The sequence below is a fragment of the Saccopteryx leptura genome, chromosome 5 (assembly GCF_036850995.1).
Source record: "Saccopteryx leptura isolate mSacLep1 chromosome 5, mSacLep1_pri_phased_curated, whole genome shotgun sequence".
In the NCBI taxonomy this organism is placed as follows: Eukaryota; Metazoa; Chordata; class Mammalia; order Chiroptera; family Emballonuridae; genus Saccopteryx; species Saccopteryx leptura.
Genome location: NC_089507.1, coordinates 2,597,386 through 2,621,820, shown reverse-complemented (window position 1 = coordinate 2,621,820; position 24,435 = coordinate 2,597,386). Strand labels below are relative to the sequence as shown.

General features: G+C 61.7%; 1 protein-coding gene across 1 annotated transcript in view; it reads left to right on the top strand.

The window, feature by feature from the left end:
• The first annotated feature begins 11,448 nt into the window (after nt 1–11,448).
• The window catches only part of CPZ (carboxypeptidase Z), a 16,695-nt gene continuing 3,708 nt past the window's right edge, over nt 11,449–24,435 (top strand). The window contains exons 1-6 of the mRNA XM_066385275.1: nt 11,449–11,632; nt 16,031–16,063; nt 17,619–17,993; nt 20,260–20,472; nt 22,788–22,984; nt 23,330–23,491. Of these exons, the coding sequence (XP_066241372.1) occupies nt 11,551–11,632; nt 16,031–16,063; nt 17,619–17,993; nt 20,260–20,472; nt 22,788–22,984; nt 23,330–23,491 (1,062 nt within the window). The 5' untranslated portion in view covers nt 11,449–11,550. The remainder of the gene's footprint in view (nt 11,633–16,030; nt 16,064–17,618; nt 17,994–20,259; nt 20,473–22,787; nt 22,985–23,329; nt 23,492–24,435) is intronic.

Here is a 24,435-nt window from a genome sequence, read left to right as displayed (position 1 = left end):
GCAGGGCACAGCCCTCTGGGGTCCACGAGGGACCCCTCCCCACTTCCATCCTCCGGGCAGCCACACTTCGTAGGCACCTGCTGGGGTTCCACTTTGTTTTACCTCACAGTTCCTCCCAAGGACCCTAAGGCAGTGGCAGATCCCAAGGACCCTGAGGCAGTGGCAGATCCCAAGGTCCCCGAGGCAGTGGCAGATCCCAAGGATCCCCGAGGCAGTGGCAGATCCCAAGGACCCCGAGGCAGTGGCAGATCCCAAGGTCCCCGAGGCAGTGGCAGATCCCAAGGTCCCCGAGGCAGTGGCAGATCCCAAGGACCCCGAGGCAGTGGCAGATCCCAAGGACCCCGAGGCAGTGGCAGATCCCAAGGACCCCGAGGCAGTGGCAGATCCCAAGGTCCCTGAGGCAGTGGCAGATCCCAAGGTCCCTGAGGCAGTGGCAGATCCCAAGGTCCCCGAGGCAGTGGCAGATCCCAAGGTCCCTGAGGCAGTGGCAGATCCCAAGGTCCCTGAGGCAGTGGCAGATCCCAAGGACCCCGAGGCAGTGGCAGATCCCAAGGACCCCGAGGCAGTGGCAGATCCCAAGGTCCCCGAGGCAGTGGCAGATCCCAAGGTCCCTGAGGCAGTGGCAGATCCCAAGGTCCCTGAGGCAGTGGCAGATGACATGGAGGCTCACAGAGAGGCGGAGACTTGTCCCAGGTCACAGGGACCACGTGTCTGAGCCGAGGCTCAGGGCCCATGCTGCCAGATGTGGCTGCACACACTGATGTCGTGTCTCCCACAGACAGCCCCTGAGTCGGGCAAAGGGCTCCGTGTGACCTGCGGCTGTGGGGTTGCGGTGGCCCAGGGGAGGGGGCTCCGGGCTGCGTGATGGAACTTCACCAGCTGTCTCCAGGACCTCCTGAGACTCTGGCTTCCCACCCCCTCCCCATCCCGGGTGGTAGCCCTCTGCAGAGCTGGCCTTACCCTGCTCAGGGCTCTTAGCAGCAGGAGCCCAGGCTGCCTGTCTCCAGGAGACCCCAAAGGCTCCCAGACAAAGACCTACACACACACTACCCCTCCCAGGCTCTGATATGGCCCTTTGATCCTTTAACAGTTTACAAAGTAAAAAAGTTACAGTAAGCTAAGGTTAGATCACATAACAAAATCACCTAAGGACACATTTCTGAGAACACAGTTCCATCCTTAAGGGGCGGGCTATGGCACTTCAAGAAATAAGGGTGTGTCCTTCACCTCTTTCCCTCGTGTTTCAATGACAAAGCTCAGTGTTGGCTCCTGAAGGTCCCTTCCCTGTTCAGTATTATCCAAAAATTCCCTAGAGTCCCCCCAAAACCCCAAGAATCTGCTGGCTCTTCTTGCTGCTGTGATCACCTGTTGGGTCAAATCTTTGACACCTGCTCTCTGACTTCACCTGTGCTGCTGTCTTTACCTGGGAAGCTCTCTCTCACTTCCCTCCGAGGCCTCTCCTGTAGGAAAGTGGCTGGGAATTAGACTGCAGCCCTGAGACAAGTCTTTGGTGTGAACATCGGAACGCCAAGTCCTGCGGGGGCAGAATGCAGCCCGGCCAGCACCGATAAGAGTGTTTAAAGGAAGCAGCTGATCCCTATAGCCATTTTCCTGCCTACCTGAAAGGTATTAGTTCTGCACCTGAATCCATTCTAGACTAATCTGGCCTAGGCTCTTCTAATTTGCTTGATGAGTAAAGAAACGAATAGTCCTGGTCGGTTGGCTCAGTAGTAGAGTGTCGGTCTGGTGTGTGGAAGTCCTGGGTTCAATTGCTAGTCGGGGCACACAGGAGAAGCGTCCATCTGCTTCTCTACCCTTCCCCCTCTCCTTCCTCTCTATCTCTCTTTCCCTCCTGCAGCCAAGGCTCCATTGGAGCAGAGTTGGCCCGGGCACTGAGGATGGCTCCATGGCCTCTGCCTCAGGCACTAGAATGGCTCCAGCCTCAATGGAGCAACAGCCCAGATGGGCCGAGCATTGCCCCCTGGTGGGCATGCTGGATAGATCCCAGTGGGGCACTTGTGGGAGTCTGTCTGTCTGCTTCCCCCTGGCTTCTCATTTTGGAAAAATACAAAAAAGAAAGAAAGAAAGAAACAAGCAAACTAATAAGTACGATGAGGCGCAGAGCTCTGGGCTCTCAGTCCTAGAGGCTGGGAGCCCCCTGGACCCATCTCTTCTCTATGTGTGTCTTGTGTGTGTTTTTTCTCAAGCCCTGCAGCACCCTCCTTCTGTGCACCCCCATTGCCGAGCTGGTAGCGGCCCTCTCCCAGCTCCCAGCCAGGAGAGCGAGCTCCTCTGAGCGCAGCCCAGACCTCTGCTTCCCTGAACACATGGCTTCCGAGTGCCTTTCCCTCAGCCTCGTCCTGCCACCTGGCCAGGGAAGGGGTTGGGAGATTCCCTAAAGGTGACTAGGTTTAGCGGAGCAGGGGGACAAAGACCACACCCCTCCCGGGGGCTCCAGGAGTCACAGGGCGGGGCCCACCCCCAGTGCCAAAGGTGTTTGCATATTGCGCCTCCCCGTCTCCGCCCTTCTCTCTCCTCTTCCTTTCCTCTTCCTCCATCTACCTTTCCTTCCTCACCTCCCTCTCCTCATTCCTCCCCCAACCCGGTTGCCAATTCTTGCCACCCTGCTTGGTTCAGCAGACGTGGGTCAGTCCGGGTCCTGAGCTGGTAGAGAGGGGAACGCTACCCAGCCGGCCAACCACGGCCTCCCTGCTGCTCCTTCTGCGCACCCTGCACGGCTCCCCGCCCCCAACAAGCCTCTGGGACCCCTCCTGTTTGGTGCCATGGCAGAGGAGAGCGGGGCGAAAGGTGAGGATCGATGCCTCCGAGGAGCAGACGGGCTCGCTGGCGTCTCAACCGCTCAAGACTCGCTGCCGGACGATCCAGCCCAGATGTGACCATTGCAACGACAGACCCGGTTCGGAGCTGTAGGGCGCGCAGCACTCTCCCGCCACGCCACGAGGAGGGAAGAGAAGCCCAGACTACCGGAAAGAGACCTTTGTACCCCGCCACTCCGCGCCCTCCCGCTTAGGTTTAGCCAAAGGACAGCTCTGCGCAGGGCGCGGGGACCGCGAGAGCGTTCAGCACCCCGGACAGCGCCGCGCGCGGTGAGATGTGCTGCGAGCGGCACCTGTGCTCTGCCGCCCGGGGTCGCTCCCAGCTCCGCAGCGCAACTCGCTTGGCCAGGACACCCGGGATCCCTTGTTTGCCGCCGCTCCACGTGCCGCTGGGGACTCTGGCCTCCGGCTCTGTATCTCCGGAACTCCGCGCGAGCTTCCCCTGCCCGCTGCTGGAGCCAAGCCATGAACGCGGGCCCCCGCGGCCGCTGGCCCGCGGGGCGCCTGGAGAGCCGCTCTGGGCCCGGGAGAGGCGCTGCTGGCGTGGCTGCCGGCGCTGGTGCTGGCCGTGTCGCTGCTGTCCAACGGGCTGGTGCTGCTCTGCTGCGCTTACAGCGCTGAGCTGCGCGCGCGCGTCTCGGGCGGCTTCCTGGTGAACCTGTCGCTGAGCCACCTGCTCCTGGCGGCGCTCGACACGCACTTACCGCTGCTCCGCGTGCTGTGCGGATGGCCGCCTTCGGGTCTTGGCGAGTGCCAGGGCGTCGGCTTCCTGAACCCCTACCTGGCGTCCTACGCAACGCTGAGCATGCCCAGGGGTGGATTTCCAGTTGCTCTACGCCCAGCTCCTGCAACCGCGCGACACCTTCCTGCTGCTGGTCCAAGCGTGGGGACAGTTGTTGGTCTTCGCGTTTGCCACGCTCGCTTGCTCAAGCCTGGGCTACAGCGCACCTTTGATCCTGGGCTTTGCTTGGCCGCCTTCCCCACCGCGCTCCCTGTCCAGGGCTTCCCTCTGCAGCTCTGCGCTCAGTTTCACCTCGTTCAAGGTGCTGCGGGTGGCGCGCGCTGGCACTGCTGGCGCACTGACAATGTCACCGTGTAGGCGGGGCCATGCCTGCTCAAGGCCCTGCACACACACACACACACACACACACACACACACACACACACACACCAGCCCCCAGGGCTGCACCAGAGCTGTGCTAAAAACTGCCACCTGGCTGGGCATTGGCAGGCTTGGGGGGCTTTCCCTGCGTGCTGTTCCCGGGTTCCTCATTGGCTTGTTTGTACACTCCGTGCGTCTGCACTCCGGAGGGCGTTGGCCTTGTGGATTATGTGCCCACAGCCCGCAGGGAGGTTTTGCCCCAGCTGTGAGGTCTGTGCCACCGCCCTGCGCTGGGGACAGCCAGCCACTCCCCTCCCGGGGCAGGAGGGCGTGGAGGTAAGCCCCCCTTGACATTTCTGCCCTGCTGACCCGGTGCCCTTGCCTGGCCTGGGCTCCCACGTGTTGGGGACGGTCTCCCCGGTTCTGTCTGCTCACTGCATCTCCAGCCGTGTCGTTTCCCGCTGTGGTGAGGGGCGTACAGAGGGAAAAGGAGGATCGCCCCCTCTCTCCGGCCCTCCCCCTGCCCCGTTATTTCACTCTCACAAGAGAAACTCACCTTTGCATTGCTCTCCCTTTCCTGTCTTCTCCCTCTGTGTTCCTCGGCTCTCCAGCCTGGACATCCCCCTGACCCTGCCTGGTCCAGCCCCAGGGCCTGGGCTTGGGCTCTACCCCTGCCCTCCCAGGTCCCTCACTGCTGCAAAGTCCTCTCTCCCTGCAGGGTGTCATGGCAGTGCCACCACGGGCTGCCACAAAGATCAGCATCTTCAGTGGGTCCGTCATCATCTGCTTTGCCCCATGCTTGTGACCAGTGGGGCGCTGGCTCTCAGGGCCCTGTCCTGAGGGCCACTGGGCAGGGGGCTCGGCCTCAGGCAGGCAGGCCTCTGCGGTCTCCTGGTTCCAGGCGGGCCCCACTGCCATGGGCCCTTGGTTCTGATGGCAAGACATGCCCGTCAACAAGAGCAGACAGGTGTCTCCATGGAGGGAGGGCCATGGAGGGACTGAGTTGGGGGCAGCACCGTGACTCCACGTCCCTCACCCCTCCCTTTCCCAGGCTGCCTGCTTACAGAGGTGACCGCTACGTCCTGCCCCCTCCATCTGCATGTCACACGCCCTGAGCCTTAATCCGCATGGTTGACTGAATGACTGAAACCCAAGGGTGACAACCAAGAGAGAGGGAGGGGGACCACTGGTCCCCGCCCCCACCTTCCCCACACACACCAGCAGGATCGAGGCGGCTTTGTAATGTTCCCACCTGCAGTCAGTCAATCTACCTTCAACATGTCCACTCAAGAATCTAAGGACACATCCCGGGTCTGAAAACAGTTTCTGGGAGAAGATCCCCGAGAAGTCTTAGCAGGTAAGTGCGCGACCTTCTAGGGCTGGGGACCCTCGAGAGGAGCGACTCCTCCTGGGTATAGGAATCCCTCCCGGGTATAGGAATCCTGTGGGTATAGGAATCCCTCCCGGGTATAGGAATCCTGTGGGTATAGGAATCCCTCCCGGGTATAGGAATCCTGTGGGTATAGGAATCCTGTGGGTATAGGAATCCCTCCCGGGTATAGGAATCCTGTGGGTATAGGAATCCTGTGGGTATAGGAATCCCTCCCGGGTATAGGAATCCCTCCCGGGTATAGGAATCCTGTGGGTATAGGAATCCTGTGGGTATAGGAATCCCTCCCGGGTATAGGAATCCCTCCCGGGTATAGGAATCCTGTGGGTATAGGAATCCTGTGGGTATAGGAATCCCTCCCGGGTATAGGAATCCCTCCCGGGTATAGGAATCCTGTGGGTATAGGAATCCCTCCCGGGTATAGGAATCCCTCCCGGGTATAGGAATCCTGTGGGTATAGGAATCCCTCCCGGGTATAGGAATCCTGTGGATTAGTCCAGCTCCTACTCAGAACCTGCTCCACACACTGGCTATGACCTTCCGGCACAGTGCGTGCTTAGAGTGTGGGAGGCAACTCCTTCCAACCCCCTCGGGCTGTGCTGCCCCTGGCTGGACCTCGCAATGCCCCTGGTCGCGTTACCAGGTGGGGACCGGGCCCAGAGCAGGTCTGCCTCAGGCCCGCCAGTAGCGCGTGCCTGCTCAACTTTGTGCAGACAAGATCTCACAAGCCAAGTCCAGGTGATCTGGAGAACACGGTCCTGACAGCTGGGGACAGTGAGACCAGAAAGTTCTTAGGATCCAAAAAGCACCAGGAGAGAGCATGGGCGGGCTACCTGGGCTCTTTAGAGACGTCACAGGAAAGAAGGGGGCCACCCTGGGCTTCGGGGACTCCCTGAGAAAAGTCACAGTGACAGAAGTGGGTCAAGGCGGGGCTGCGGTCAGCTCCGTGCACAGTCAGAGAGAAAATAAAAAGAGTCCTTGGAGCCAGGTTCAGGGGTGAGCCCGGGCTGAGCTGCTGCTGCTGCCCACTGCTCCCCGGGTTGCGAGTCTCGTGGGGACCCTTTGAGTTTCGGAGAACAGAGAGTGGAGATAAGCAGGGGTGCACCAAGGAAATGGGTGTCCTCCAGAGAGTGCCTGCTGGTCCTTCCTCCCCAGGCTTTTTCTCTCTTCAGCCGGAGGGAATCCTGGTGGAGGTGTCGGGGAGGGGGTCTTCACAGAATATTCATTAGCTTTCAAGGTCTGTCCTTCAACAGGTTGACTTGTCAAAATGTGCCCCTAGAGAGGGGTCAGGGTTATTCTCTGGTTAGTTTCATTTTTAAAGAATGCCATCAAAGAGGGACCAAGACCAATACCGGTCTGCCCCGGGACGGTCTGTAACATGTAAACCCTTCGCTCCTAAGCGTCCTTGGTTGAGGAAGATAAAACCTCGTCATCTGGCCCTGCCCGGTTGGCTCAGCGTGCGGGGGACCCGGATTCGATTCCCCGCCAGGGCACACAGGAGAAGCGCCCATCTGCTTCTCCACCCCTCCCCCCCTCCTTCCTCTCTGTCTCTCTCTTCCCCTCCCGCAGCCGGGGCTCCATTGGAGCAAAGATGGCCCGGGCGCTGGGGATGGCTCCTTGGCCTCTGCCCCAGGCGCTAGAGTAGCTCTGGTCGCGGCAGAGCGATGTCCCGGAGGGGCAGAGCGTCACCCCTGGTGGGCGTGCCAGGTGGATCCCGGTCGGGCGCATGCGGGAGTCTGTCTGACTGTCTCTCCCCGTTTCCAGCTTCAGAAAAAAACAAACAAACAAACAAACAAAAAAACCTCTTGACCCATCAGCTGGCTGAAAATGGCTCAGATTGTTTGACCTTGTTGAATTATTTTGTCTCCGTTTTCCTTATTCTATCTGTCAAGGAGTTTCCCTAGCGTCTTACTGTCTGTGGTTCATGAAGCTTCCAGACCTCTAGAGCAGTGGTCCCCAACTTTTTTTGGGGCCACGGATTGGTTTAATGTCAGAAAATATTTTCACAGGCCAGCCTTTAGGGTGGGACGGATAAATGTATCATGTGACCGAGACAAGCATCAAGAGTGAGTCTTAGATGGATGTAACAGAGGGAATCTGGTCATTTAAAAAAAATAAAACATTGTTCAGACTTAAATATAAATAAAACGGAAATAATGTAAGTTATTTATTCTTTCTCTGCGGACCGGTACCAAATGGCCCATGGACCAGTACCAGTCCACAGCCCGGGGGGTTGGGGACCACTGCTCTAACAGACAGCTGTGTGTGTGTGTGTGTGTGTGTGTGTGTGTGTGATCCCTGCTGCTGAACCCCTGCTCAACTCCCCAGGGGGTGGTGGAGCTTGTGCCTCTTGCTGCTGTCACTGGGGGTCCTGAGCAAGGTGGCGCTGACCCCTTTGTTTGCTTCCGGCTCCACCAGCCGCTCTACCAGGTGCTGTCCAGCCTGGCCAACTGTGGCTGAGGACGGGTGTGTCCACCCACAGCAGCTCTCTGGACGTGCAGTGTGACTTCTGCCAGCAGTGGACGCACTGAGGGCCTCATGGGAGCCCACTGCCCTGGGCACTGGTCTTGGCACTGAACCATCACCTGGGACACCCCCCACCCACCAGGGAAGCTTGGGTTTGGGCAGCGGCGGGGGCGGGCAGCAGCTGTGGGGTGGAGGAGGTAGCGCAGGTGGCGCAGGCTGCGGGTCAGCTCAGCTCCGGGCTCAGCCGGTGGCTGCTGGGTGGCCCCAGGACAGCGTCTTTTCTTCTCTGAGCCTCAGTTTCCCCACCTCCTGTCTGAGGCTGTGATGCTTCCCGATGGTGGGTCAGAAAGCACCTTGTGCATGGTGGGCCTCCCTCAGTGTGACAGCGACCGCTGTCGTCACGGGTAAGGTGGCCTTGCTGGCTTGGGGTCAGGCAAGGTGACCCAGGTTGTCCCTGACTAGTTACTGATACTGTCCCCTTCGCTCCCAGTCCCAGGGTTGGAGAGTCTGGTGTGGGGTTCCCAGACCTCTCCTCTGACACCCAGTGGTCAGCCAGGACGCCCATGCAGGCTGGAGCAGGGGTCTGCTGGGCACGCCTGTCCCCGAGGGGCCTGGCGGCCGGCTCCCTCTGCTCCCTGTTTGCTCACGGCGGCACGAGGTCCGGGCTCACTGGGGGCGTCTCCTCCCGCCAATCTCCTCTCGGTCCCCGGAAGGGATCAGAGACTTTTCTGGTGAAGATATGAGTGCATGTGGACCCTGTCCTGCTCCCCCCAGGCCATGCTGGGCCTCTTGACAGCTGTCCTGAGATGGCCCAGAGAGTGACCACTGCAGGCAGAGCCCTGCTGTCCGGGGGCCGGGAGGGTGGTGACCTCCCACTCTGCACAGCCCCAGGGGAACTGAGAGAGGGTGGGCCCTCCTTTGGGTCACAGCATTGTCCTCAGTCTCGTGGTCGAGGGGGCCACTGCCTGTGCTGCCAGATGGACCCAGGGGACAGCGTCTGTGAATGTGTGCACATCTGTCCCATCTCACAGGTCAGAGAAAGAGCGGCAGGTGCCTCGTGTGAAGGAGGTGTGAGCACCCGGTTGAATGGACACGTGTCCTCGTCAGTCCTGTCCAGTGCTGTCCCTCTCCTCTGCAGCCCAGGCTGTCCCCTGCAGAAGCAGGGTGGGCTGGGTGATGGGGGCCCAGCACGTGGTGGGGTGCACTCAGAAAGGGCCCCCTGGGGATCCTGTGGAGCCTGAGGTCGAGGGAGAGACGGCCCCCACACACAGCAGGCCGCACTGTTGGCCCGTCAGGCATTGGTGACAGTTTGCCGCCAGGTGGGGGGCGGTTTGAGACACTCTTTCTTACTCACTGGATGCTGTTTGGCTGCTCTGGGCTGTGTCCTTAAGGCCCCCCCTGGCAGGACATTCGTAAGTGCTTCTAAGTCATTATAAGGTGCCATTCAAACAAAACAAATTGTTAGGAATAGTAACTATACATATGGAGTAACAAGCAGTTTTTCAGAAGTTAAAATGAAACAGAAGACAAACCACCCAGGCGGTTTGGTGAAAACCCTGACGTGGGTCTAGGTGTGAGAAGGAGGTGACATCATTCCTGGGCTCACAGGGCGGGGTGTGTGGACCTTGAGCTTACCCTGGGCACCCCACCACTCACAAAGGAGAGGTGGTCTCTCTTGTCTGGGACCCCAGGACCAGGCTGTGAACCCCCTCTTTCCCAAGGTAGGAGGAGGAGCATGCCGGCTGGCCGGCCAAGGTGGCACAGTCTTGCCATGTAAGAGTCCACTGGCCCAGCCTCAGTCCATTCGAGGGAACGTGTGTGCCCCGTCCTGTGGACAATGCCACCATTCGGAAGAGTCAACACTTTTTAGAGATGGTGACTATTCCTCTCCCATTTTGCCTTCTCTGAAGCCCCCACGACATTTTCTAGAAGACCGCCCGGGCACGGGGGAGCGCTGTTGGCTGCGTCTGTGCTGAGCCCAGCATTCTAGAACACTATCCCTGCCAGCTGATGCCGCTCGCTCCCTGGGCTGTGTTCCTGTCGGGCTTGTGGTCTCTTTATTTATTTTTCTTATTTTAATTAGACAGATTCTTTTCATGTGAATTTAAATGTGTTGTGAAACAGTGTTGTGCCCCAAGGACTCTGTGAACCAACAGCAGACATCTGATTGAAAGGGGAGCCCCCACCCCTCCTCTGCCCAGGGGGAAAGTGCTGACGGGGCATTAGCCCGAAGGCAGCTGTGAAAACTGCCAGGAAAGGAGGGTCCCCTGCGGAGCCTCCAAGATGACCCAGACTGGACCCTGCCTGCCCCACGTGGCCTGGGAGGGGGCTCCGCTTCCTCCGACCACCTGCAGCCCCCGCAGGCTCCCCTGATTCTCAGACGGCCCGTCCCACCTGAGACGCCCGCAGGACAGGAGCCACTCTGCCGCGGGGCTTCCTCTGGGCCACTCCAGGAGGGGGCTGCGTGATGACACCCTCTCTTCAGTGCCCGGGAGGGGAGGGCCGGGGCCCAGCCGTGGGTGGGGAGCCCTTGAAAAGGGGTTTAGCATGATGAGATGACAGTCCGTGTGCCCTTGCCACAAATGGGCAGCTGGTCCACCGTGGCCGTGTCCCCTGGGGCCTGCCCAAGCTCTCGCGGGCTCAGGCTCTCGTCGCCTCTGCTGGGCCCCCTGCCCCATTCTGACCTCGCGGGTCTGGCTTTGGGCAGTCCCTGCCCCTCTGGGCCCATTATCCAGTGGGCTGGCTGGAGTCTGGCCGAACCCCCAAACAGTCCTGGCCCTGGGAGGATAGAGGGGGCTCTAGGGAGACAGTGAGTTGGGGGTCCCCTTTTCTCTTACCTTAGGGTCAAGAGTCCTGGGCCTTCCTCCTCCCAGGCCCTCCGGCCTCCTGTCCAGATGGCTCTGAGTGACTTGGGCACGGGCACGGGGAGGCACGGGGAGGGGAGACATGTGGAAGGGGCCCCCCCGCTCCCCCAGGTGTGAGCAGGTCACCATGGAGGCGGGGGGGTGTCTGCATGGGCTCTCTGGGCCCCTCCACATTGCCTCCCCCCTCATCTGGGGGAAGGTGAGAGGGAGAAAGGAAGACCCAGCCCAGAGACCCTTTGTGCCCCCACCTGGACCAGCTGCTGTCCCCTCAGAGCACGGAGAGATGGCTGCCACATTTCCCTGAGGTCGCTGGTGCCAGGCTCCCTGCAGGGCCCCGTGAGGAGCAAACCAGGAGGGGGCTTCTCCCCAGAGGCAGACAGAGGCCAGGCTCAGTGGCACGAGTCACAAAAGGCTTCGGAGAAGCCACCTGCCCTTCTAGGGACCTAACATCCTCACGGACCCTTCGGGGCATCCACACCTTGGACAGGGTGTGCGGGTGGGGCACTCTTTCTCCCCACCTCTTGGGACCGAGGCCCGGTGCTGGGGCACTGGGCCTGGCTCACGGCCATCTGGGTTCGGAGCTGGCCTCAGTCCTGTCCAGGAACCAGGACTTTGGGACGGATCAGCCGGTGATTCCGAGATCAGCTCCCAGGCCTCGCAGGTGGGGACTGGGAAGTGAGTCCCAGGGGGGTGGCACTCCTGGGGGCGGGACAACCCCGCAGAGAGGCTGCACTGGGCTGGTGTGTCCTCCGCCCCCTCCTCCCCGCGGTCCTGGCGCCTCGCTGTAACCCGACTCCGCTCGTTGGGGGGCGGGAGCCGAGCGCGCTCAGCCTGGTCCCGAGGCCCGAGTGCCACATCACTGCGCCCGCAGCCCGCCGTCCGCCGACCACCATGCCTCTGCTGCTGCTGCTCCTCGCCGCGCTGGCCGTCGCTGCCGCCGGGCCGGGGTGCGAGCCCAACTGGGACCCTGCAGGTAGGGCCGGATCACGCGCCCTGCGGGGAGAACGGGGCGCAGGGGACCCGGGAACACCCTCCCCTTAACATGACCCACAGCCCGGCTAACGTCTCCAAGTGGGCGCCCCGTGGCCTCCGACTGGTAGTGTGCCCAGGAGGGGGCACGGGCTCTCTGAGCACACGGAGGCTGGTACCCCAGGGCGGAGCACAGGAGCAGCTAGGGGCAGCGGAGGGACACTGTGCCCACGTGTAGGGTCCTTTCTCGGTCAGGGTCAGGGTCAGGGCGCAGCAGGCGGGGCGCCCAGCAGGTGGGGTCCCAGGCGCAGGAGCCAGGACTTGGCGGGCAGGGGGGAGGTTATCTGAGGTCGGACCTTCCAGAAAGGGGGCAGGCCACAGCGAACTCTTCACCCCTCCTTCCCAGCCCTGCTGTGATGTGGACAGCAACGTCTCCGGAAGCAGGCGCCGAGGGCCTGGAGGGCTGCTGGGCCCCTGGCCCCCCCGGGACTGCCGGGAAGGGGCGGGGGCTTATGAAAAGCTCCGCGCAGGGGTAGGGGTGACCCAGGGACCCTCCTGGGGTGTGTGTCTGCCTGCCTGATCTCACCTGAGCGTGGCGTTTGCGAGAGTTTGGGGTCCTGGCCACACCTCCCCTCTTGGAGTGGGCCTCAGTTTCCCTCCTTATTGAAAGGTGGGGTTGCCCCCAGTCCAGTCTCCTCGGTGTTCATCAGCAGCAGACATCTGTGGCCCCCGCGGGCGGGGGTCCCCCCGGGGACAGGGTCTGAGGGTGGGTGTCAGGTTCAGAATCCGTCCAGCGCCAGGGCTGGTGGATACCTGAGAACCCGCCACACCTGCCAAGTGCATATCCCGGCAGCCGCCCCGCGAATGCGTCCCTGTGGGCCTTTTCCTTTCCTTCTCTCTCAGCCGGGACTTGCTCTGAGCTCTGCTCTCCTCCTCACCTCTTCCCTCCCTCCTCCTCCTTTCTGCAGAAAGACCCGGGTCAGGAAGGGCGTGCAGGCACACAGCTGTGGGTGTGGACAGGTGTGTGCACGTGGACGCTCAGGTGTGTGTGTGTGGGATGCGGATGGAACTTGGACCGTGTCCTGAGTGGACCCTCCCTTGGACCTCTGAGACCCCAGGAAGTGTCTAGAGCCCTCGAATCCCAGGGGGGCGTGCTGCCCCCTCCTCTGGGCGTGGGCAGACCAGACCAGCCCTCCTCGCCTCCCTCACTGACCACAGTGACTCTTTCCAGAATGAGTCCTTCCTCCATGCCCACGTTCCTGATGAGTGTGACTGTGGAAGCCAGCTGTCTTTGCCAGACTGCGGACGGCACGGCTGGGCTGGGTAGTTTGCATCCAGGTTGCTCTAGCTGCATCTCACAGCCCCGGGGGCTCTCTCCCCTCTCCTCTGTCCCTTGCCTGGGGAAGGGGGGGGTCTCCAGGTCTTTATGGAGGGAGACTGGGGCCTGAGGAGACTTTCATGCTCCTCGGGGCCAGGCGGGTCTGAGTTCAAATTCTGACTCCTCTACTCTGCTGTGTGACCTTGGGCAGATGGTATATGCATTAGAGGAAGCCCTGGCCAGGAGGAATAAACCTATCCTGGTCTTTGTAACGGCCAGCCCTGGGTCCATCTCCGTTCTTCTGTTGAAGAAGTGGTGACACCTTGTGGTCAAGAGGTGCAGTGGTCATGCGTGGACCAGCGCCTTCCAAGATGCTGGTCGGCCACACTTATAATTTTTTTTATCTTTTCTAGTAGCCACACTAAAGAGGTAACAAGAAACAGGTGGAATTAAATTTTATAGCAAAACGTACTTAACCCGTTATATGCAAAATATTGTTCCAGTATTTCTCACCAATATAAATATTGTCAATGATATATTTTACTTTTCATTTTTAGTACTAAGTCTGATGTTTGGTATTTGACACCTGCAACTCATGTTGACTTGGACCCACAGCATTGCACGTGCTCAGGCCCCGCTGGTGGCTAGTGGGGACCACACTGGACGGTGTGGCCAGAACTCCCCTGTTCCCAGCCCCCACCAACCCCTGAGCCCTCAAGACAAATGCACGTTGTCACCTGCCTCTCGTTTCGGGTTGGATCGTGTCCTCTGGAAGATGTGCTGACATCGAAACCCCTGGTACCCGTGACTGTGACTTTATTGGGAAACAGTCCTTGCAGACACAGTCAGATTAAAATGAAGTCACACTGGCTTAGGGTGGACCCTGAATCCGATGGCCGATGTCCTTATAAGAACAAGGTAATTTGGACACAGGCACAACCAGGAAGGACATGGAGGCAAAGATTGTGGGGCGATGTGGCCATGAGCCCAGGGTCCCCAACAACCGTGTGCACTCTCATTCTCCCTATACTACAGATGGGGAAACTGAGGCACAGAGGCAGGTAATCGTCCAATGTCAGTTTTCCCATCCATAAATCGAGGCGACTTGAAGCCATGGGACTTGAGGAGGGACCCCCTTGTCAAACCTGCTCCAATCCATGCACCCAGTCGCTGGTGGGGGCACCCGGTGGCTTTGAGGGGGCAGGTGTGTGCGCCGTTGCTCTTGGGGCATCTACCCCGAGCCCGTTGCAGAGTGTGGGATGTCTCGGAGAACCCTCCCATTGTTCCCGCAAAGTGGTGGCAACAAAACCCAGCTAAGGTGGGGGAAACGGAGCCACAGAGCGCAGCTCCCTGGTCGGCCTCCCTGCTGTGACGGGCGGGGTCGGACCCGCCTGGCGCTGGCACTGGCGCCGGGCATCCTGCCCTGCCTTACGCTGCCTCGCGGCTCACAACGAAGTTTTCTTACCACATGACGTGGACAAGGAGGGAGGTGGTCCCGGGGCTGCAGGCCTGTCCCCGCAGGCCTCCTGCAGACGGCCGTGTCACCGAGTGTGGCTGTCTTTGTGACCAGTCAGGAGGGGAATCACACGAGCACCTGGTGGTGAGAGGCTCCCCTAAGACCCTCGTCCCACGGGAGCTGGGCCACCACGTCGGGCTCAGGGACGGTAGCTGCCCGGTCCCTGTGGGGAACCCTGTTCTCAGTTCCTGAAGGACCAGCGCCCGCCCTCCTGCGCCTCCTCCACTGGGGCCTCGCCTGTGCGCAGGCAGGTTATGGTGACCTCAGGATTTTTTTTTTTTTTTTGTATTTTTCTGAAGCTGGAAACGGGGAGAGACAGTCAGACAGACTCCCGCATGCGCCCGACCGGGATCCACCTGGCACGCCCACCAGGGGGCGATGCTCTGCCCATCCGGGGCGTCGCTCTGCCGTGACCAGAGCCACTCTAGTGCCTGGGGCAGAGGCCAAGGAGCCATCCCCAGTGCCCGGGCCATCTTTGCTCCAATGGAGCCTCGCTGCGGGAGGGGAAGAGAGAGACAGAGAGGAAGGAGAGGGGAGGGGTGGAGAAGCAGATGGGCGCTTCTCCTGTGTGCCCTGGCCGGGAATCGAACCCGGGACCCCTTGCACGCCAGGCCGACGCTCTACCACTGAGCCAACTGGCCAGGGCCGACCTCAGGATTTTAAGGTGAAACCCACCCTTCCCAGACTCGGGGTCTGGGCCTGGATGAGGGTCAGGGTGTGGGGGAGGTTACAGGATTAGATCGGGGCCTTCTCCCTGTGGTTGTAGCCTTCCTCCCTCTTCCACATCTTTTCCTTTCCTGTGTCCTCCTGTTCTTGCCCCCCCACCCCCCGGGACTCCTGGCTGGGCTTAAATCTCTCTCCATCAGTCCTCCCTCTGGTGCTCACAGACCTGCTCTGACGGCGACCTTGCAGGTGACACTGTTTGTGGTTGGTGTTCTCGGCCTCCCCAATAGCACCCCAAGCCTGTCGGGTCCACGTGCCTGGGCCTCGCGGGGGGACCTTGAGCCATAATGGCAAGGACAGTTCTGCATGTTTCTCTCTGTGAAGAGGGTCCCCCACCCGGGAGACAGAGGAACACCACACTTGCAGAAAGTCTTGGAGGGCAGGGAGCCGGCATCCCCGAGGCCGGGTGACTTTGAATAACATGAGGTCAGGGTCCGTGATGGACGGGCGGAGCCCCCCGTCCAGGCTCCGAGGGCTGGCTGCTCGTCCATGTCCAGGAACTCTACGAGAAGGCGCTGCTCCACGGCGGGAGGCTGGCGTGGTGGAAGTGTCTGTGCCCGGGCGGGCAGCTGGCGCACGTGGGGGCGGGGCTCTGGGCTGTGGAGAGCCCCCCACTCTCTGGCCATCCTCTCTGCGTGGAGTCACGTGACCTCCGTGACACGGGGGCTCCATTCCCTCGCGGTGGGGGAGCCCGGCCGCGTGGACCTCAGAGGTCGCTGTGAGGACCGAGTGAGACAAAGCCCGCCGAGGGCCCGTGCGGGGCGGGGTGCCCGGCGAGTGTCAGCCCGCGTCGGGGGACAATGACAGCAGGGCTCTCTCACAGCGCTGGCTCTCTCTCTCTGCAGGTGGCTGCCACCAGTCGCCGGCCTCTGACAGTGGTACGTACGTGGCCTGCCCTTGTTTCTGTATATGGGAGTGTGATGCAGACATTCCTCCCCCCAACTATCAAAGCATTTTATAAGTTATTTTTTTATTTATTCATTTTTGGAGAAGAGAAACAGAAAGGAGAAAGAGAGAGAAAGGAGGGAGGAGCAGGAAGCATCAACTCCCATATGTGCCTTGACCAGGCAAGCCCAGGGTTTTGAACCGGCGACCTCAGTGTTCCAGGTCGATGCTTTATCCACTGCGCCACCACAGGTCAGGCTATCAAAGCATTTTAAAGAGCTGAACCCATGGTTCTGAAGGGTAATGGATAGTGTGGCCCATTAATCAAATCCAGATTGCTTCTTAAGCAGCTAGAAATGAGACAAAATGAACAAGGAAGGACCCCCCTCTTTGCCCTGGGCCTCTGGACAGGCCCGGTTCCTGCAGAGCGGTCCCCCCTTCCTGCCTGCTCCTCCGCCCCCCGTGCCACCTCGGAGGTGGGCTCCACACGCTGGGGTTCAGCCGTGGGGGGGGGTGCTCTTCAGCCCCCGTGTTCCCAGGCTCTCGGCCTTGTGCCGGCACCTGCTGGAACCTGGGCTGGAGCCCCTTCTCCTCTCTGGGCTCTGATTTCTTCCTCCCTCCCCAAGTGCGGAAGGAGATGCTGTGCCCACGCACGGTTTTGAAGGCCGTGTGGGATCTGATGTGTCTGAGGGGCTCAGAAGCAGACAGACATTTCTTCAAGTCTTCTCCTGCCAGATTGGGTGTCTGCTCTATTCCAAGTGGAGGGACTAGACTTCTTTTTATTTTTAAAGCAGGAAAAGTGGCCCTGGCTGGTTGGCTCAGTGCTAGAGCATCAGCCTAGTATGTGGATATCCTGGGTTTGATTTCCAGTCAGGACACACAGGAGAAGCACCTGTTTCTCTACCCCTCCCCCTCTTGCTTCTCTCTCTCTCTCTCTCCCTCCCTCCCCCTCCTGCAGCCATGGCTCAACTGGAGTGAGTTGGCCCCAGGTGCTGAGGATGGCTCTATGACCTCTGCCTCAGGCACTAAGAAGAGCTCCATTGCTGAGCAATGTCCCAGATGGATAGAGCATCGTCCCCTAGTGGGCTTGCTGGGTGGATCCTGGTCAGAGTGCATGTGGGAGTCTCTCTCTGCCTTTCCTCCTCTCACTGAATTAATAAAAGAATGGCAGGAAAATCTTTTCCCAATATGGCAGTCAGTGACATGCCCTAATGTTGCAAACCCTGGGCAAAGCTGGCATTCCTGCTCCCATTTCACAGATGTGGGAGCTGAGGCCCAGGGCGACCCGCCTGGTTCACCCACAAGTGAGCAGTTGAGCCCGGTCAGTGTCAGGAGCCTTCTCCGGTCCTCCCACCGGCCCCGGTTGCCCGGGAAGCAGCCCTTGTTCCAGCCTCGGCCCCGCCCAGTCTGAGGGCCCCCTCCCTGCAGGCCCTGAGCCTGGGCGGGTCGGCTGGGGCACAGCAGGCCTTCAGGAAGTGTCTGACAGATGACAGTGTGGGTCCCCGCGGGTCCCCACGGGAGGGACTGACCTGGCCCCTCGTCCCCCAGCCACGTGTGTGGACCTGCCGCTCAGGACCTGCAGCGACGCCGCCTACAACCGGACGGCCTTCCCCACCCCGCTGGAGCACCGGTCCCGGGAGGCGGTGGAGGCCAGCTCCGAGTACATCCTGCTGAGCGTGCTGCACCACCTCCTGGAGGGCCAGTGCAACCCCGACCTGCGCCTGCTGGGCTGCGCCGTGCTGGCCCCCCGCTGCGAGGGCGGCCGGGTGCGCAGGCCCTGCCGGCGCGTGTGCCAGGCGCTCAGGGCCGCCTGCCAGCCCGCCTTCGACGCCATCGACATGGCCTGGCCCTACTTCCTCGACTGCGGCCGCTACTTCGGGGGCGAGGAGGAAGGCTGCCACGACCCCCTGGAGAAGCTGCGCGGTGAGCGGAGGGGGCTCTGGGGTTCAGCGGGGCCGGGCCGGGCCGTCGGGGGGGCCCAACGGGACGGCTGAGTCGGAGCGGGGAGCCGGGGTCCCTGCCCACAGCCCTCAGGACACTGCGGTGCACCGGCTTACCCCAGGCTGGTGTGGGGAGGGCATGACCTCGTGTGAGATCTGCGAGCCAAAGCCTGTCATTGCCTACGGCCGGCCCTGAAAGATCATACGTGGGATACTGCCCAGCAGCCGGACCCATAAAAGCGGGGTCTATGGGGCCCGGTGGGCTCAAGGTCGCTCGCTGTGAGAACATCTGCAGAGGGATGGGCTTTGGTTCCTTGTGTGGACAAAGCAGCAGAGGTGCAGTGGGCAGCCCTTTGATGGTGCTGAGCCACTCATCTTGGGAGATGAGATATGCAAGGAAGTCCTGGAGGACTTCTCGGCGGTGGTGCCAGGGGAGGGGGTAAGAAAACTTCTTCATGAGGCTAAGCCAAGTGCCTCTCCACGCCTTTCACCCCAAGCTTGCTGTGCTCCCTGCTGGGTTTTCCAGGGCAGTCTGGAGGACAGGCTCTATGACTGCCCACCCTCCAGGGTCACAGGGGCCATCTGTGGTGGCCAGCTAACAGCTTTCTGCTACGGTGAATGTCCTTCTTGTGCTGTCCCAGGCAGATGCCGCTAGTCACACTGGGGAATGTGGCTAGTGCCACTGAGCATCAGAGTTTTTATTTGATTTGATTTGAATGAATTTAAGCTTAAGTATAAATAGCCATCTGTGGCCAGTGTGTGACACTGGACAGTGCAGGACATCTGCTTCTGGCCTCTTGTGTAGTCACATCACAAAGCTGACGGTGAGGTTCCCACGATCTGGGGCTGGGTGCCGTGTGTGGGTCTCGTCTACACCCCACAGCAACCCTGAAGGTAGTCACCCCCATTGTACAGATGGCAGAGGGGAGCCCTGGGGAGGCAGATGGTGGCGGTGGTGAACCGGGCTGCACAGACTGGACTGTGCCTTCACCAAACAGCTGTGAGCACCTGCTGCGAGCCTGGTGCATGCTGGGACGCCCAGGATGGAGCCCCGGCCCCCGCGAGCCTGGGCCCCCGTTCTGCCGCTCCCTGGCTGTGTGCGGGGCTCAGGGCTGACCCTGGAGCTGACTGCGGTGGGGGTCCCGCCACTCCGGGGGCTGCCGTGCGGACGCCGGGGTCTGTGGACAGCACACTGTTTATGTGGAGGCAGGAGGCATTGTGGCAGGGACGCAGAGGAAGGAAGCCAGACTCTCTGTGGGTCAGGCCCGCCCGCCCGCCTGCCCACCCACCCTGGGAAAGCCCGTGGACTTGGCTTGAAAGAGATTATTTTGGGCAACTTCGCCAGCAAATTGCCGGTTCTGTCTGTTTCCTCCCTCCTCGAAAACCATTCTGAGCACAGACAAAACCACAGGTCAAGTGAGACACTTTGGGAGAGGATTAACTGTTCATGCCCCCCCCCCTCCCCCGGGACCAGCCTGCAGGGACCTGCTTAGTCACGCTGAGGCCCCGGCATGGGGACGGGGCAGGCAGGGAGTAGCCAGGGCCACCCGCCGGGTCTGTGCTCCGGCGGCAGGATGGGAGAGCCGGCCAGCGGTGGTCCCCCTGACCTGGACCCAGGAACTTCTCTTAAAGAAACCTTTAGAAGTATGGAGTGAGTGTCCCCCTCTGCCCCCCGCCCCCCGGGCATGCTCACTGTCCTGCTGGCAGGAGCAGCAGCCGTCTGGAGCCTCCAGGGACTGGACTGTGAGCTGGCAGGAGCCCCTCAGAGCTGGTGCTCCCTGACCCGCAGGTGCTGAACCTGTTTCCACCTGGCTGAGGAAACAGGGCAGATAGGGACCCCCCGCGTCAGCACGGGGTCACGGCAGGTGCTCCCGGGAAACAGGAAGCGCAGTCGGAGGGTACAGGCCGAAGGGCAGGCTTGAGGCTTCTGTAGGTCTGTCTTTTCCTCCGAATCCTGCTGGTCCGTGCACGATCTGAAGCAGTAACGTGTTACTTTTCTGCAGGGTCGCATAAGGAACGAGGTTGCTTTATACATGCTGGGTGCTGCTATTAGCTGTGGTATCAATCAAGTATTATAGAGGGGCTTTTAATTTAAAACAGACACAGATCAGCCAAAGTGGGTTGGTGGGGGTTGAGGGTGTGGAGCGGTCAGGGTCCGAGGGGAGGTGGGTGAGGGCAGACAGAGCAGCTTGCAGTGAGTGGGTCAGCCGGCCCGGGCTGACCTGGCACCCCCCCTGCCCTGGCTCCAGGCGGCCTGGACGTGGAGGACACGCTGCCCTCGGGCCTGCCTCCGACCTTCATCGACTTCACCCACCACTCCTACGCCCAGATGGCGCGCGTGCTGAGGCGGACGGCGGCCCGCTGCCCCCACATCGCCAGGACCTACAGCATTGGGCGCAGCTTCGACGGCCGGGACCTACTGGTCATCGAGTTCTCCAGCCGGCCCGGCCAGCACGAGCTGAGTAAGCCACGGCTGGGCACTGCCGGGCGCCTCAGTGAGAGGCCTGGGCGTGGGCCCGCTTCCGGGGACGAACCTTGGACCTGCTTGGCCTTGGGGTGCAATAGCCGGGGTCCTGGAGTCTAATCAAAGCCCCCAATGTTAGGGGGACAGGGTGGCGGGGCAGAGGCATCAAGGGTCTGCTTGCTACACTGGGTGAACGGCCACACCCCACAGGCCACGTGGAACCACTTAGTGAGGACTGGGAGCCCAGGGGGACGTGGGACGCAGGGCGCACAGCCCCGGGAACGGGGGCTGCGCCGCCAGGGAGAAGTGAAGTCAAGGGCTCGCCAGGGCTGCAGAGCCGTGGCCTGTGTGCGTCCACGGGGGGACACGTCACCGCAGAGTGTACCATGTCCCTTGGCAACCTTGCCCCGGTGCCCAGACCCTGGGCAGGTGGGTGCGGCACCCAGTCCTGGCTCCTCTAAGCTGCTTGCCGAGCGCGACATGTCAGAGAACGTAGGAACAAAGCCCCTTCTCCCTTTTCATAACCCACGTCCGTTTTCACTCGTCTCGGACGGAGGGGCCCTGTTTGGAGACAAGGGAGAGCCAGCCGCCCGGGAAAGGCCACATTTCATTGTCCCCGTAGAGCTTTGCTCTTTCAAGGCAAAGCCGGACGTCACTGCGGTCACCGTCCACGCCCGCCGTGGTTGAGGAAGGGCCCGCTCAGGCCGGGAGGGTGGGCGCTGGACGCATGACCGTGGGACTGAATTTCAGGGCTAGGCCGAGGCCTAGGACGCGGCAGTGGGCTCTGGGGCCGAGGCTGGGGGTCTGGCCCAAGGTCCAGGAGGTTGTAGCAAAGTCTCTGCCCCCTGGCTGGGCAGCCTGCTTCCTGTGTATGTGTGTGTGTGGGGGGATTGGTGAGTGAGGGTCCCAGTCCTTCCCCGGCCTCATCCCCTGCCTTGTCTGTCCCCGTGACCGTGTGCATCGGCCAGGGTCGATCTAGAAGCAGACCCCATTCAACCCTTGGTCCTTGTAAGCTGCTGTAGAAATCCACCCCATTTAGTGAAGCAGCTCCGGCCCCTTTGCTGGACTGCCCACCTCAGCCCAGTTCTTATCCTGCTGCCTTAGGCAGCGTGGACATCCTGAGCCCGAAGCCCGGTCTCCGGCCAGGGTCAGAGCTCACCCAGCTTCTCGGTCTCCGGGGCCCACCCTGCCTCCCAGCCCCCGGGCTGGTTTGGTGGTGGGCTCGCGCGGGTGGGCCTGCAACTTTGGAGCGTGTGGGGGAGGTCCCCCTGTGCAGGGGGCCCAGGGGAGGGACTGTGGGGGGAGCCTCAGGGTCCTTTACATCCTCCGATTCGGGATGGACACGAGGGTTGGCTCCCACTGCTGCCAAGTCCTTGGGCTGCACACAGCCAGGGAGAGAGAGGCGCCATGTTTTAGATGAGTCGTGTGAGGCTCTGAGGGAAGTGCCTTGCCCGAGGTCACATGAATAGTGAGGCGGCCAGGCTCCTGGTCCACTTTCCCCAGAATTCATCCACTCACCCATCCGTCATCTGTCCACCCACCCACCCATCATCTATCCACCACCCTCCATCCTTCTTTCCTTCCTTTTTTCCTTCCATTCATTCCTTTGTTGGCTGTCTGCCTTCTCACGTAAGCATGAACATATACCTTAACTTATTACACAAACATGAAGCATGGCTTTCAGTAAAAACTGCACAGATCAGTGATGCCATATATTGTTTTTTGTTTTCTTTTTCCTGAAGTGAGAAACGGAGGCAGACAGACTCCCGCATCCACCCGACTGGGATCCACCCGGCATGCCCACCAGGGGGCGATGCTCTGCCTATCTGGGGCATTGCTCTGTTGCGACCAGAGCCACTCTAGTGCCTGAGGCAGAGGCCATGGAGCCACCCTCAGTGCCCGGGCCAACTTTGCTCCAATGGAGCCTTGGCTGCGGGAGGGGAAGAGAGAGACAGAGAGGAAGGAGAGGGGGAGGGGTGGAGAAGCAGATGGGTGCTTCTCCTGTGTGCCCTGGCCGGGAATCGAACCCGGGACTTTCACACGCCAGTCCAATGCTCTCCCACTGAGCCAACCGGCCAGGGCTGATGCTCTGTATTGTTAAGTAACCTCCTCGATGCTTCGTGCTGCTAATTATGGCTGAAAATACCAAATGAGCTCAATAACAAGACCTCATTAGCCCCGGAGACACTGGGGCCGCAGCAAGTGTGAGTAGGCCCCAGAACATCTGGGCAGCCCTGCCGCAGGGGACCCTCTCGGGCTGTGGAGAGCCCGGGGCTCTGAGACGACCCCCGGGTCACCCTGTCTCCCCCGCAGTGGAGCCCGAGGTCAAGCTCATCGGCAACATCCACGGCAACGAGGTGGCGGGGCGGGAGATGCTCATCTACCTGGCGCAGTACCTGTGCGCCGAGTACCTGCAGGGCAGCCCCCGGGTCCAGCGCCTGCTCAACACCACCCGCGTCCACCTGCTGCCCTCCATGAACCCTGACGGCTACGAGGTGGCCGCCGCCGAGGTGAGCGCCCTGCCTGAGGCGGTGCTGTGTGGGCCGTGCCCCCCACACCCCAGTCACTCACTCGTCATCCGCTGGCGCGAGCAGTCAGGGAGGAGGGGGACACTCCAGGCAGGGGGGGGCAGCCAGCGCCAGGCTCTGAGGGTGGGGGGTCAGCGTGGAGGCAGGGCGGGCAGGCCAGGGCCAGGGCCAGGGCCAGAGAGCCGGCAGAGGAGGTCAAGGGTGGACGTCCTCCCCAGGTCATCACGTAAAGCCCCAGGGAAAGCACAGCCCCGGTTTCGGCTCTCACCTCCCGGGAGGAGCAGGGCGGGCGCGCTGACCTCCGGCTGCGGGTGGCCGGTGTTTCAGGGTGCCGGCTACAACGGGTGGACGAGCGGACGGCAGAACGCGCAGAACCTGGACTTGAACCGCAACTTCCCCGACCTGACCTCCGAGTTCTACCGCCTAGTTGCGTCCCGGGGGGCCCGCACGGACCACATCAGCATCCCCCAGCACTACTGGTGGGGTAAGGTAGGAGCCGCCCCTTGCCACGCCCACCCCCAGGGGGGGGCCCCCGCACTACTGGTGGGGTAAGGTAGGAGCCGCCCCTTGCCACGCCCACCCCCAGGGGGGCCCTGCACTACTGGTGGGGTAAGGTAGGAGCCGCCCCTTGCCACGCCCACCCCCAGGGGGGGCCCCCCAGCACTACTGGTGGGGTAAGGTAGGAACCGCCCCTTGCCACGCCCACCCCCAGGGGGGGCCCCGCACTACTGGTGGGGTAAGGTAGGAGCCGCCCCTTGCCACGCCCACCCCCAGGGGGGGCCCCGCACTACTGGTGGGGTAAGGTAGGAGCCGCCCCTTGCCACGCCCACCCCCAGGGGGGCCCTGCACTACTGGTGGGGTAAGGTAGGAGCCGCCCCTTGCCACGCCCGCCCCCAGGGGGGGTCCCGCACTACTGGTGGGGTAAGGTAGGAGCCGCCCCTTGCCACGCCCGCCCCCAGGGGGGGTCCCGCACTACTGGTGGGGTAAGGTAGGAGCCGCCCCTTGCCACGCCCGCCCCCAGGGGGGCCCCCCCGCACTACTGGTGGGGTAAGGTAGGAGCCGCCCCTTGCCACGCCCACCCCCCGGGGGGGGGCCCCCGCACTAACGTGGTGGGGTAAGGTAGGAGCTCGCCTACCTTTGCCCTCGCCCGCCCCAGGGGGGCGCCTGCACGTACTGGTGGGGTAAGGTAGGAGCCGCCCCTTGCCACGCCCACCCCCAGGGGGGGCCCCCCCAGCACTACTGGTGGGGTAAGGTAGGAACCGCCCCTTGCCACGCCCACCCCCAGGGGGGGCCCCCCAGCACTACTGGTGGGGTAAGGTAGGAGCCGCCCCTTGCCACGCCCACCCCCAGGGGGGGCCCCCCAGCACTACTGGTGGGGTAAGGTAGGAGCCGCCCCTTGCCACGCCCACCCCCAGGGGGGGCCCCCCAGCACT